At 33.6% G+C, this 16,119-nt stretch overlaps 1 protein-coding gene across 1 annotated transcript; it reads left to right on the top strand.

The window, feature by feature from the left end:
• The first annotated feature begins 3,253 nt into the window (after window positions 1–3,253).
• LOC139842977 (palmitoyl-acyl carrier protein thioesterase, chloroplastic-like) lies at window positions 3,254–11,661 on the top strand. Its single transcript, XM_071833072.1, has 7 exons — window positions 3,254–3,577; window positions 3,681–3,814; window positions 4,726–4,839; window positions 4,921–5,092; window positions 5,196–5,216; window positions 11,186–11,233; window positions 11,334–11,661. The coding sequence occupies exons 1-7, from the start codon at window positions 3,254–3,256 to the stop codon at window positions 11,604–11,606; spliced, it is 1,086 nt and encodes a 361-aa protein (XP_071689173.1). The 3' UTR covers window positions 11,607–11,661.
• Window positions 11,662–16,119: the final 4,458 nt, after the last annotated feature.

Below are 16,119 nucleotides of genomic sequence, written 5' to 3'. Positions count from 1 at the left end.
CCGAACACACGCAACAACGCGCGTACCGGATCATTTACTAGTTAATCTTAAAAGACATATAAATAATATCATAATTTGAAAAATACATAATTATAAATCCTAAGAAAAAGACATAATTTAAATTCATAAAATAGTCCTAAAAACGGAAAGTTACAATTATTAAAAGTCTCACTTCATCGACGTTCCTGATTTGAAACTACTTCCAGAATCGGAAGGGACCGGGTTATTTTTCCATGTGTTTAAATCCATAACATACAATTGAATACGATACCATTTTTCCTGGCTCGTTTTTTAAGGTTCTTCCATACGTCATTACACAGGAACATCACTTCTGTCTTCTCTTCGTCTAAATACTAAATACTCGAAAATGGGAAAAATATTTCTTTTTTGAGTAACTTCTCCAACACTGAAAAATCAAAGTCATTAATGTAGAACTCGTTAAATTCCATTTTCGTTCCACCAATGTATGACTTCCAGTCGCTCGTTGTATTACCTCAAAAATGAAAGTCGAACGAAGCTCTTATCGGTGCCATTGTTTATGTAGCTGAATGTATATATTTGTTTATGTTGCAAATGTATATGTTAATATAATTTAAATTAGCTGATCAGAATATATATATATATATATATATATATATATATATATATATATATATATATATATATATATATATATATATATATATATATATTTTCAAACAGTCAAAAAATCATGAACCAATTGTAATTCGTCACCTGTCCGCAACGTCCGTTGCCTTCTCCGTTGAATTCTCCCCAACGCCGCCGCAACGGCCCCCTGCAACTCCGCAATACACCAGCGGCAGGCGTTGCTTTGGCTCCACGTCGATTCCAACGCCTGTTGGATGATACCGATACAATCGGTCTAATGGTAGCGTTAATGTGGAGTGGATGAGAGGATTTTATTGGAATATACCACGTGTTAAGTATGAAATTGTTATGGGGAAGGTTGTTTATGGCGTTTATGGTTGATATGGCAAAATATAATTGGAGGTTGAGTTAAAAAAATGATGAAAATTGTATTAAAAGAATTAAAGAAAAGTAAAAAAAATCAAAAACACCTCATCCTTCGTACGTTTTACATTGGCAAACACTTTCTTTATATGTGGTCTAACAAGTGATACTAATATGACAATGGTGTAACAAGAACAATGTTCTCTTATGTAGTTATGATGTATGCTAGTACTAGTAAGTAGTAACTACATCATTTTTCTCGCATAAAGCCCAGTGGCTTAAACTTCACCCCACATTAACTAAATAATGTTGAAAACTGTACATTAATTAAAAATACGCAAAATTATACTCCGTATATATGTCTAAAAAAATTTAAGTAAATATTGTATCTACTTGACTACTTGTGCGAATGTTCTTAATAACACATTAATTGCGCAGACTATTTTAGACTAGAACTTCTACCAGCAATAACAACTCTACGTTTTCTGAAATAAATTTAATCAACTTCCGAAGTCATAATTTAGTCAAATGGATAATTGTGTGTTTAATAAAACCGAATAAATAAGCATTAAATAATTTAAATTCTAAATAATTTAAAGGTTCTAATTGAATTTAGTTATGATAACAATAACTTGTTTGATAATAAATTCTAAATAAACTTTATTAATAATCTGCAGTTAATGTATAGTTAACCTTTTAAATGATTAAATTAACAAATATAATTCTTTGATAAGTAATACGATAACAATAACAAAACTCAATCTCATAAAAGTGGAGTATGGAGAAGGTAAGATGTAGACTGTTCTTTCCTTATACTAAAATAAAGAGAAATCATTTCTCTACACAGAGTGAAACACCCAAGAGTAAAGACTCTTCTCTCAATGTTCTATTGATAGAGAGATTAATTTCAAATAGACCTCCGGCCAATAAGTAGGTTAAAAAAATGAGACAAGAATCAAATTTTCATGAATTTTAAACATGCCTGAAGTTCAATTTAGGCTCTAAACGACAGTCAAGTCGTCAATAATCGACACTCGATAAGTGTTGTTGATATTAATTCAGGAGTATATTAAAGGATATGTTGAATGCTTGGGAGGGTATTTCAACTGTGAATGATTTAATCTAAAAACAAAGCTGCGCTTGATCTTCTTGCTGCGGAAGTCCGTCATGTTACTTTGGTAGATGGTCCGGACATGTGGTGGTGGAAGCTTGAGGTTGATGGGTTGTTATCGGTAAAGAGTGCTCGAGTGGCCATTGATAATAAATTACTTCCTTCGCTTTCTTCTAGCACAAGATGGTTCAAGTTTTTGCCGAGAAAAATAAATGTGTTTCTATGGAGATGCATACTGGATCGTTTACCCACGAGGCTGAATTTGTCCCGCAGATGTATCGAGGTGTTTCATGCTCCCATAAAGTTGAGTCTTTATCGCATACTTTGTTCATTTGTGATATTGCTATTTGGAGTATGATTCGAAGGTGGGTTGGTACTGATGCTATCAACTTTGTCTTTATAGTGAGCTTCTCGGTTGGGTTGATACATGGAACATAACTTTGGTACATAAAGAGAACATCTTCGCCATTTTAATTGCTACCTTGTGGATAATATAGAGATTTCAGAATAGTGTTCTTTTTGCCTCTTTTGCGATGAAGAAGGATGCGTCATTTGATTCAATTTTTAATTTTTCTTTTCGTTGACTTGTTCGTAGAGGGAAAATCCCCCTCAAATGGCAAAATTAGCTTTGTAATCATATGTAAATTGTTTTTTCACCTCTTCTAGTTGCTTGCTAGAGAGGTTTGATAGTAAATTTCTAGCGTTTAAAATTTTTTTGAATGATTCAACACTGATTGCTGGAACGACCAAGTAAATGTCAGTAACAAACGCACTAAATAAAAGACGGTTCAACACTTTCAATTAAAAGGACATCAAACGTAATCTAATACTCTTTTTGTTGCACAATAAGTCATTCATTAGTAATAATTTCGATATACAATTTTAGATAAAAATGATAGATGTTGGCCGAATAGCCGTGCTATGCATTTTAATTCTTCTATAGATGGTGGCCGCTTCTCATTCTTTAAAATGTACCCACAATATATAGGCCATGACTATCTTTGCATAAATGTTCTCTAATTTGTAATGTAGCTTACTTAACCAATTTGGTGTTATCTATATATATGTTCAAAAAATATGGTCGACCATATATAGAGTTTTTATACAAAACTATATACATTGCGAAGTGCCAAATCTACTTTAACTCACTTACTATCAAAAACTATTATAATGGCTGTTAGCGCACCTTTCTGTTTGAGCTCTTTCTGGAACCATGGCATGACATTTAGTAATCTTCGAGGCGCAAAACGAACTATACATATGCATGGAAGCATAAACACAAAATATGCAGCTTCTTCATGGGGTTTAAAAGTAAATGTTCCTGCAAAGGTAACTGTCACAAGAGTTGGGGCGATAGATTCGAGTTCTGTTATTGATCTTGATGTAGGAAGGATGGTAGATCGCTTTATATTCAGGCGGAACTTCGATGTTAGAACCTATGAAACTGGGCCAGATCGAAAAGTTTCTATAGAAACACTAATGAATATCTTACAGGTGTATATATGGTAAAATTGATATCTTATAAAGCATTATTGTGACTTGTCATTTGTCTATTTATTGGTATAGAACACTTTATAATCTCAAGTAGAGTTCGCAGGAAACAGCCATTAACCATATAAAGGCAATAGGACTCTTGGGTGACGGCTTAGGTTTATCACCTGAGATGTGCAAGAAGAACCTCATTTGGGTGATGGGGAAGATGCTAGTTGAAGTGGACTCTTATCCAATGTGGTACTACACTTTTTTTTATAGTTTTTTTAAACCAAAAATCACACAGCTACACGAATTTTTTACGAATATATACATGTTTACCAGGGACGTAGAATCCACAACCTCTTAGTTAGAGGCTAGCGTTACCTCAATACCGCTAGACCAATGACCTTTTGATTTTTTTATAAGCAATTTATATATAATTCATGAATATGCCGATTTATTGGCTTGGACTTGATCAACCTCAAGGTTTCAAAGTTACCGCAATATGATGGACCTAGGTGTTAGGAATTCGGTAGACCCTAACAAGATAGGTGATTCATCAAACCACCAAACCCACAAACGAAAAACGATTAATAAAGCTAGAACGATAAATAAAAAAAGATAAACGACACAGGGTATTTAATGTGGTTATATCTCAACTCCAAAACACAGAGAAGGGTTTACTCCACGAGCGCAAACCAGAGATTTTCTACTATTAATTTTGTGCACACATTACAATGAGGCTAGGGGTTACAATTTATAGGAAGGGTTAAACTTGTCCACCAAGTTAAACTTGTCCTTCAAGTAAAAGACATTCCATATATCTATTACTTGCTCCATACTCCATTCCTACTAGAAGATTTAATTAAGGCAACAAAATCTCTACGACGACTTGTTCACCAAGTCAAGCTCCCTACAACTTGTTCACCAAGTCAAGCTCCCTACGACTTGTTCACCAAGTCAAGCGCCTTGTTCATCAAGTCACGTCTTGTTCCTTTGATCAAATTCTTCACACCTTCAACACTAGGCCAATGACTATTTGGTTTAATCCAACAATTATTACTTAAACCATTTAGAATACACATATCAAGTTAAACATATTGTCATATTAGTTAGACTTTAATATGCTCTGGCATTCTTTAATTGCTTACTATATTACACTATTACAGTGGTGACATTATTCAAGTTGATACATGGAAAGCTGCGTATGGAAAAATTGGTATGTACTCGAATTGGAAACTTTGCGACGCAAAAACAGGGGAGATATTGATAAGAGCTTCATGGTAATAAACATTTTTATATGGAAATCGAGAATTTTTTTTATGCATGATGGCAGGGCATATTTCTTGTGCTATATGTTGTAGTGTTTGGCTGATGATGAATACAGAGACGAGAAAGCTTTCTAAATTCCCAGATGAAGTACGAGATGAATTTGATAAATACTTTGTAGATACACCACCTATAGTTAATTATGATAATCAAAAATGGTCAACACGCAATGAGAACACCGTACACCATGTTTGTCATGGTTTAGCGGTTAGTGATCTAGTTTACTCTTTCACCTATATATCAAACATTAATTAATGTGTATATAAAGGTTTCTTAGTGCTTATAATACCTTCATTATTTTTTATATTAGCCAACATGGAGTGATTTAGATATAAACTGTTATAATAATAATAATAATATAGATATGGATAGTCAATTTTGGTGTATACATATAGTCAATTTTGGTACACAAAGTATGTATTTTTATATTGAGATTTTAGGCTATAAATACTCATGAATGCAAGCATTAAACTTGCACCATTTCTCACACTTACAAAGTGTTTCTTTCTTTCTCTCCATTATCATCTTTGTTCTTACACTTCATTATTAGTATTCTAAATCAAGAATCAAATCACTAAAGGTAGTTATAAGCCTACTGAATTATAACATCAAGAATCAAACCACTAAAGGTAGTTATAAGCCTACTGAATTATAACATCAAGAATCAAACCACTAAAGGTAGTTATAAGCCTACTGAATTATAACACGTTATCAGCACGATAATCTTAATACTAAATATGGTTGGCTCTGCCACCAAAATGATATATGGTCGGTTATACCACCAAAATGATATATGGTCGGTTATACCACCAAAATGATATATGGTCGGTTATACCACCTGAATAATATATGATCGACACTGTCGTCTAATTATCATTTATGTTACTAACATTTATATTTCTATTATCTAACATTTATATGGCCGACACTGTCGCCTAATTATCATTTATGTTTACTAATATTTATATTTATGTTATATAACATTTATTAATGATTACTTACATATGGTCGACACTGTCACCTACTTATCATTTATGTTATATTAAATTTATGTTTAATGTTTATATACTTATGAATATAAAGTGACTATAATTTATCATGATGTTTGTTTTAATAGAAAATGTCGAATCTGGAAAAGCTTAAATTTACTCCTTTAGAATCAACTGGAAACAACTACATGCCATGGGTTATAAAAGTAAAAATGCATCTTAAATCAATGGGCATTCTTGAAGCCATAAATGAAAACAACAATTGTTCTGAAAAAGAACAAGCAACGGCATGTTGCTTTATTCATCAACATATTGATGAATGCTTACAAAATAATTATGTGACTGTAGAAGATCCCCATGTTTTATGGGAAGGTCTCAAAAGCAGATTCAATAATCAAAGAGAAATTTTACTTCCAGCTGCAATGGAACAATGGAGAACATTAAGGTTCCAAGACTTTAAGAAAGTAAATGAATACAGCTCAGCTCTGTATAATACATGTTCACAACTTAAATTCTGTGGACATGAAATTAGTGATGCAGACATGATGGAGAAAACTTTCTCCACAATGAATGCTGCAAACATCACAGTGCAAAGAAATTTGAGAATGCTAAAGTTCAAAACATATCCTGAACTTAATTCATATCTCTTAGTTGCAGAGCAAAATGATGAGCTATTAATGAAAAATCAGCAATCCCGTCCTACTGGTACACTTGCAATCCCTGAAGCAAATACTGCAAATAATTATAAACAGGGACAAGGACGCGGGCAAGGTCGTGGTTATAATAACCATCACCATCATCATGCCAAAAGCCATAACTATGGTAGAAACCATCCTTATGGTAATGGTAATGGGCGTGGACGTGGTCGTGGTCGTGGCCGTGGTGATCAAAGAAATAGTAATCCACGAAAATATAAATATCAACCACAAAACAAGCCCATTAAACAAGATGTTGAAGAAAATTCTTCTAAAAATTCTGAAGAATCTTGCTACAGATGTGGTAGAATGGGCCACTGGGCTAATACTTGCCGAACATCTAAACATCTTGTTAAGATGTATCAGGATTCGCTGAAAGGTAAAGAAAAGGAAGTAAATTTTGTGGATAATATTGATCCAACAGTCACTGAGAAACCATCTGATTTATATGAAGATTTCTTGAATGTTTAAGTTGTGTGTTTTTTTGAAAAATAAACGATTTAATATCGTCTGTCTTTGTCATTATGTTTGCTAAATGTTTCAGTACTATCTATTTGCGTTTAAAATATTGTGTAATATTAATGTACTCACTATTTATTTCTTATATATGAAGTTCAATATGAATTTTGCTGGAATACAACATCAATCAAGTGGTGGAGATCTCTGTATAGCAGACAGTGGAACTACACACACTATACTTAAATCCGAGAAATATTTTATTGATCTAAAACCAACGGAAGGAACTATACATACAATATCAGGACCTGCTAACTTGATAAAAGGGATAGGAAAGGCAAATTTCATACTACCAAATGGTACAAAATTTTTAATAAATGATGCCTTATTTTCTCCCAAGTCAAGCAGAAATTTATTGAGTTTCTCCGACATATACCTTAACGGGTATGATTATCAGTCAGTGACAACAGAAAATGAGAAATATTTAAGTATCACTGACAAGAGTCATGTGGTTGAAAAACTGCCAAGACTTAGTTCTGGATTACATTATACACATATAAATGTACCAGAAATACATATGGTAGTTAACGAAAAATATATTGATCCTGGTGTATTCAGTTTATGGCATAACAGATTAGGCCATCCAGGATCAACAATGATGAAAAGGATTATTGAATGTACTCATGGACATCCACTAAAGGATAGAAAAATCCATCATGATACAATGGTTCCATGTACATCTTGCTCTCTTGGAAAATTGATAACTAGACCCTCACCACTTAAGGTTGAGAAAGAATCACCAATGTTTCTTGAAAGAATTCAAGGTGATATATGTGGACCAATTCATCCACCATGTGGACCATTTAGATATTTCATGGTTCTAATAGACGCATCTAGCAGATGGTCTCATGTTTGTCTGTTATCAAGCCGTAATGTGGCATTTGCAAAATTTCTTGCCCAAATTATTAAATTGAGAGCTCATTTTCCTGATTACACCATTAAAAGGGTGAGACTTGATAATGCTGGTGAATTTACATCTCAAGCATTTAATGACTATTGCATGTCTATAGGAATTGTTGTTGAACATTCTGTTGCTCATGTGCATACACAAAATGGTTTAGCCGAGTCATTGATTAAACGTTTACAGTTAATCGCTAGACCATTGATAATGAGAACAAAACTCCCTGTATCTATATGGGGTCATGCAATTTTACATGCTGCTGCATTGATTCGCATCAGACCAAGTGCAAGTCATAAATATTCCCCCCTACAACTTGCTTTTGGTCAAGAGCCAAATATTTCCCATCTTAGAACATTTGGTTGTGCAGTGTATGTTCCAATTGCGACACCACAACGTACAAAAATGGGTCCTCAAAGGAGGTTGGGAATATATGTTGGATATGAAACATCTTCAATATTAAGGTATATTGAACCTATGACAGGTGACGTTTTTACAGCACGTTTTGCTGATTGTCATTTTAATGAAACATTGTTCCCTAGATTAGGGGGAGAAATGAAAAATAAAGAAAATGATGTTTCATGGTGTGAACCTCAATTAAAGTATCTTGATCCTCGCACAAAAGAATGCGAGACAGAAGTTCAAAAGATAATGCATATACAAGAACTTGCAAATCAATTGCCTGATGCATTTACAGATACAAAAACGGTGACAAAATCATATATACCAGCAGTAAATACTCCAGCTCGAATTGAAATTCCAAAAGCTGGCAATAACGTCACTCATGAATCTTTGCCACGTCAGAAACGTGGAAGACCAATTGGTTCAAAGGATAAAAATCCTCGAAAAAGAAAATCAGCTGATAATGAAGTAAAAGAAAGTGTTCAAGAAGAACCACAAATCAGTACTCCTACTGCAGAGGAGATTGATGATGTCAATACAGAAATTGCAATCAATTATGCATATTCAAAAGTATTATGGAACCGAAATGAAATGAAAAATCTTGATGAGAAATTTTCATTTAATGTTGCGTATGACATCATGAATAATGATGATGATCCAGAACCAACATCTATGGTTGAATGTCAAAATAGACATGATTGGGCTCAATGGAAAGAAGCAATACGAGCTGAATTAGAATCACTCAATAAAAGAAAGGTTTTCGGATCCATCATTCTCACTCCTAAAGATGTGAAACCTGTAGGATACAGATGGATTTTTGTCCGAAAAAGAAATGAGAAAAATGAAGTTACAAGGTATAAAGCTAGACTTGTAGCTCAAGGTTTTTCTCAAAGACCGGGAATTGATTATGAAGAAACTTATTCTCCTGTTATGGATGCAATTACTTTTAGGTACTTAATCAGTCTGGCAGTTTCTAAAAATTTAGAAATGCATCTCATGGATGTTGTGACTGCTTATCTATATGGATCACTTGATAGTGATATATATATGAAGATACCTGAAGGATTTAAGGTACCAGAAGCATCAAATGCAAAACCCAAAGAAATGTATTCGATTAAATTACAAAGATCTTTATATGGGTTAAAACAATCGGGACGTATGTGGTATAACCGATTAAGTGATTACTTGATAAGCAAAGGGTATACAAATAATCTTACTTGCCCTTGTGTTTTCATTAAGAAAACAACATCCGGATATGTGATCATAGCTGTTTATGTTGATGATCTTAACATCATAGGTACAAATAAAGAGATCCATGAAGCCATTCAACTTCTAAAGAAAGAATTTGAAATGAAAGATCTCGGAAAAACCAAGTATTGCCTTGGTTTACAAATTGAGCATATGCCTAATGGTTTACTTGTACATCAAACAACATATACTGAAAAGATTTTGAAACGTTTCAATATGGACAAGGCAAAACCATTAAGTACTCCTATGGTTGTTAGATCACTCAATGTTGAAGCTGATCCATTTCGTCCATGTGAAGATCAAGAAGACATTCTTGGACCAGAAGTACCATATCTTAGTGCAATTGGAGCTCTTATGTATCTTACAAATTGTACAAGACCTGACATTTCTTTTGCAGTTAATTTGTTGGCAAGGTTCAGCTCTGCTCCTACCAAAAGACACTGGAATGGGATCAAACACATATTTCGATACCTTCAAGGAACTACTGATTTAGGATTATTTTATTCTAACGAATCAAAACAAGATTTGGTTGGTTATGCAGATGCAGGTTATTTATCTGATCCACATAAAGCTAAATCTCAAACTGGATATGTATTCCTAAATGGAGGTACTGCAATATCATGGCGTTCTCAAAAACAAACACTTGTTGCTACATCGTCAAATCATGCCGAAGTGATTGCATTACATGAAGCTACTCGGGAATGTTTTTGGTTGAGATCAATGACACAAATCATTACTGATTCTTGTGGACTAGAACGCGATAAAAGTCCAACAATTATCTATGAAGATAATGCAGCTTGCATAGCACAGATGAAAGAAGGGTATATCAAAAGTGACCGAACCAAACACATACCTCCTAGATTCTTCTCATACACTCAAAATCTCATTAAGGACAACGAGATTGAAATGAGATATGTTCAATCCAGCAAAAACTCTGCTGATCTTTTCACGAAAGCACTTCCAACTGCTATTTTCAGAACACACGTTCATAACATTGGCATGAGACATGTTCAAAAGATGTAACAGCTGAAGCGATGTCTACTTGAGGGGGAGTCAACTCCATGCTGCACTCTTTTTCCCTTAGCTAAAGTTTTTTCCCACTGGGTTTTCTTTAGCAAGGTTTTTAACGAGGCAGTAATTTATAGTTGATCTTCAACAAAATAAAATTGCTATCCAAGGGGGAGTGTTATAATAATAATAATAATATAGATATGGATAGTCAATTTTGGTGTATACATATAGTCAATTTTGGTACACAAAGTATGTATTTTTATATTGAGATTTTAGGCTATAAATACTCATGAATGCAAGCATTAAACTTGCACCATTTCTCACACTTACAAAGTGTTTCTTTCTTTCTCTCCATTATCATCTTTGTTCTTACACTTCATTATTAGTATTCTAAATCAAGAATCAAATCACTAAAGGTAGTTATAAGCCTACTGAATTATAACATCAAGAATCAAACCACTAAAGGTAGTTATAAGCCTACTGAATTATAACATCAAGAATCAAACCACTAAAGGTAGTTATAAGCCTACTGAATTATAACATAAACCAACATGTTAACAATGCTAGATATATTGGATGGATCCTAAAGGTAATTAACTACCTTATCTTACATTCGATTCGATCATTATTTAAAGATGTTGTAAACTCATCGAAAGAGTAATAAAGAAAATGCTTTGTTGTTGTCGCAGAGTGTTCCAAGGATCATCTTGGAGAAGTATGAGATAGTTAACATGGCGTTAGAGTACTGCCAAGAGTGTAGGAATGACAACGTGTTGCAGTCCCACACGTTTGTTGTGGGGACCAACGATGACAAGCTTGCCGATAACGGCCATGTTGAACTTGAGCATCTACTAGAACTTGAGATTGGAAGTAGTGGTGGTGGTGGTGAGATCATGAAAGGTAGGACTACTTGGCAGTCAAAACATGGAAAGGGAGCTCACCGACACCGACACTTCCAGTGAAAGGAGCCACCCGGGTTCGATTCTTGGCACTGTCATCTCGTTCAAAAAGGGAGCTCACCTGAGGTTGCTTTACCTGGTAACCGTGAGGGTCGGCTTGCGGTTTACCCGGTGGTTTACTCGCTGCGTTGGGGCCAATGTGTCTGCTTCGTAGTTGGGGTTCCGCCGTTACCAAAAAAAAAAAAAAAAAAACATGGAAAGGGATTAGGACTTTAATGTAGTGATTGTACTTCAAAACATAAATATGGTTAGAGTGTGATGTTATTGACGTATGTTTTGGCTACGAACTATATATATTTAGATGTGTTTGTACTTATAGGATCGTTTCAGGTCGACCAATATGTGCAACATAGGATGTATCCGGTTTACTTGCTCATTGCTCCGGCTCTGATACTATGTGTATGATCGTTTTAGATCCAACAACATGTACAACATATAAGCTTATGAGTTTCACAATACTCTAAAGCCAATTGGTGATAGAGGGAGATCCTCCTAGGCTTATATGCACACATTTGGTTTGTTCATTTTCCAATGTAGGACATGTCTCCGATTATCTCTAACAGTAGTAATGGTATTTCCAGGCATAAAACTTTTAAAACAAGTATTTTCGGCCTTCTAAAGGCTAGGGTGAGTGTTAACTGAAGTAATGGTTGCCATTGTTTTGGTTATAGATCCTTCAAACAGACTCGGATTTAGTTAATTTAAAAGCTTAAACGCTCGTAACTCAAAGGACTACAAATTTTATTTTGATTGTTAACTGGAATTAAGAGATGTTGGTCCCGGAGAGGCCCTTTCCTACTCATAATTATCACCAACATACTCAAAATTAATATTCTTCACTAAAATCACTAGGTATCTCAGTATAACATTTCATATTCGGCCCTTTCAAAACAATTGTTCATGCTCCGCCAGGAGCGGAACCAGCATAGGGGCAGCCGGGGTCAGCTGCCCCCGACGAGTGACGACCCAGTTCTTCTTTTAACTATTTTTATGAGTTTAGTGTAGCTAAATATGAAAATGAGAAGTTTACAGTTGAAGAAATAATGGCGGATTAAGATAGGGAGAGATGAAGAAGATGAGTGAAATGAGTTAAAAAAATTAAAAGAAAAAATGAATTACGTGGGTGAATACAGACCACTTGTACACATTGTACTTTTCTAAAAGATAACATTTTAATCCCCTAATTATAACAGTGGTAACCATTCAACCTTGACGCAGTAGTATAATTTAAACTCTCATTTTTTTTTTTTATCAATAAATAACAACAACATGCAACGGAATAGGAAACATACATATATATTTTTTGCTAACAAAGTTATACAAAAATAATAACAACGCTTAACCATATATATTCTATTATTGTGGCCTTGAATTTAACTCTTGTATAAGCAATTACAATTCGATGTACTAATGAATACTCCCTCCGTCTCATATCTATGTCCACTATTCTATTTTAAGCAGTGGCGAAAACAGGAAATTTTTTCACCCGGGGCGAAAAAAATTTTAAAGCGTATCAACTTTTTTTGGTAAAATATGGAGGTTTTTGGGAAAAATATGGTGATTTTTGAGCAAAATGTGGAGGTTTTTGGGCAAAATATGAAGATTTTGGGGCAAAATTGAAATGTCCCGTTCTTATTGATTAAAAACGTTCCATATTAATTGATTTCGTTGCGAGGTTTTGACCTCTATATGAGACGTTTTTTCAAAGACTGCATTCATTTTTAAACAAACCATAACCTTTATTTCATCAATAAAGGTTTAAAAAGCTTTACGTAGATTATCAAATAATGATAATCTAAAATATCCTGTTTACACACGACCATTACATAATGGTTTACAATACAAATATGTTACTACAAAATAAGTTTCTTGAATGCAGTTTTTACACAATATCATACAAGCATGGACTCCAAATCTTGTCCTTATTTAAGTATGCGACAGCGGAAGCTCTTAATAATCACCTGAGAATAAACATGCTTAAAACGTCAACAAAAATGTTGGTGAGTTATAGGTTTAACCTATATATATCAAATCGTAACAATAGACCACAAGATTTCATATTTCAATACACATCCCATACATAGAGATAAAAATCATTCATATGGTGAACACCTGGTAACCGACAATAACAAGATGCATATATAAGAATATCCCCATCATTCCGGGACACCCTTCGGATATGATATAAATTTCGAAGTACTAAAGCATCCGGTACTTTGGATGGGGTTTGTTAGGCCCAATAGATCTATCTTTAGGATTCGCGTCAATTAGGGTGTCTGTTCCCTAATTCTTAGATTACCAGACTTAATAAAAAGGGGCATATTCGATTTCGATAATTCAACCATAGAATGTAGTTTCACGTACTTGTGTCTATTTTGTAAATCATTTATAAAACCTGCATGTATTCTCATCCCAAAAATATTAGATTTTAAAAGTGGGACTATAACTCACTTTCACAGATTTTTACTTCGTCGGGAAGTAAGACTTAGCCACTGGTTGATTCACGAACCTATAACAATATATACATATATATCAAAGTATGTTCAAAATATATTTACAACACTTTTAATATATTTTGATGTTTTAAGTTTATTAAGTCAGCTGTCCTCGTTAGTAACCTACAACTAGTTGTCCACAGTTAGATGTACAGAAATAAATCGATAAATATTATCTTGAATCAATCCACGACCCAGTGTATACGTATCTCAGTATTGATCACAACTCAAACTATATATATTTTGGAATCAACCTCAACCCTGTATAGCTAACTCCAACATTCACATATAGAGTGTCTATGGTTGTTCCGAAATATATATAGATGTGTCGACATGATAGGTCGAAACATTGTATACGTGTCTATGGTATCTCAAGATTACATAATATACAATACAAGTTGATTAAGTTATGGTTGGAATAGATTTGTTACCAATTTTCACGTAGCTAAAATGAGAAAAATTATCCAATCTTGTTTTACCCATAACTTCTTCATTTTAAATCCGTTTTGAGTGAATCAAATTGCTATGGTTTCATATTGAACTCTATTTTATGAATCTAAACAGAAAAAGTATAGGTTTATAGTCGGAAAAATAAGTTACAAGTTGTTTTTGTAAAGGTAGTCATTTCAGTCGAAAGAACGACGTCTAGATGACCATTTTAGAAAACATACTTCCACTTTGAGTTTAACCATAATTTTTGGATATAGTTTCATGTTCATAATAAAAATCATTTTCTCAGAATAACAACTTTTAAATCAAAGTTTATCATAGTTTTAATTAACTAACCCAAAACAGCCCGCGGTGTTACTACGACGGCGTAAATCCGGTTTTACGGTGTTTTTCGTGTTTCCAGGTTTTAAATCATTAAGTTAGCATATCATATAGATATAGAACATGTGTTGAGTTGATTTTAAAAGTCAAGTTAGAAGGATTAACTTTTGTTTGCGAACAAGTTTAGAATTAACTAAACTATGTTCTAGTGATTACAAGTTTAAACCTTCGAATAAGATAGCTTTATATGTATGAATCGAATGATGTTATGAACATCATTACTACCTTAAGTTCCTTGGATGAACCTACTGGAAAAGAGAAAAATGGATCTAGCTTCAATGGATCCTTGGATGGCTCAAAGTTCTTGAAGCAAAATCATGACACGAAAACAAGTTCAAGTAAGATCATCACTTGAAATAAGATTGTTATAGTTATAGAAATTGAACCAAAGTTTGAATATGATTATTACCTTGTATTAGAATGATAACCTACTGTAAGAAACAAAGATTTCTTGAGGTTGGATGATCACCTTACAAGATTGGAAGTGAGCTAGCAAACTTGAAAGTATTCTTGATTTTATGAAACTAGAACTTTTGGAATTTATGAAGAACACTTAGAACTTGAAGATAGAACTTGAGAGAGTTCAATTAGATGAAGAAAATTGAAGAATGAAAGTGTTTGTAGGTGTTTTTGGTCGTTGGTGTATGGATTAGATATAAAGGATATGTAATTTTGTTTTCATGTAAATAAGTCATGAATGATTACTCATATTTTTGTAATCTTATGAGATATTTCATGCTAGTTGCCAAATGATGGTTCCCACATGTGTTAGGTGACTCACATGGGCTGCTAAGAGCTGATCATTGGAGTGTATATACCAATAGTACATACATCTAAAAGCTGTGTATTGTACGAGTACGAATACGGGTGCATACGAGTAGAATTGTTGATGAAACTGAACGAGGATGTAATTGTAAGCATTTTTGTTAAGTAGAAGTATTTTGATAAGTGTATTGAAGTCTTTCAAAAGTGTATAAATACATATTAAAACACTACATGTATATACATTTTAACTGAGTCGTTAAGTCATCGTTAGTCGTTACATGTAAGTGTTGTTTTGAAACCTTTAGGTTAACGATCTTGTTAAATGTTGTTAACCCAATGTTTATAATATCAAATGAGATTTTAAATTATTATATTATCATGATATTATCATGTATGAATATCTCTTAATATGATATATATACATT

Source organism: Rutidosis leptorrhynchoides, chromosome 4 (assembly GCF_046630445.1).
Source record: "Rutidosis leptorrhynchoides isolate AG116_Rl617_1_P2 chromosome 4, CSIRO_AGI_Rlap_v1, whole genome shotgun sequence".
Classification (NCBI taxonomy): Eukaryota; Viridiplantae; Streptophyta; class Magnoliopsida; order Asterales; family Asteraceae; genus Rutidosis; species Rutidosis leptorrhynchoides.
Note: the sequence above shows the minus strand (reverse complement) of the source record. Positions and strands in the feature narration are given on the sequence as shown.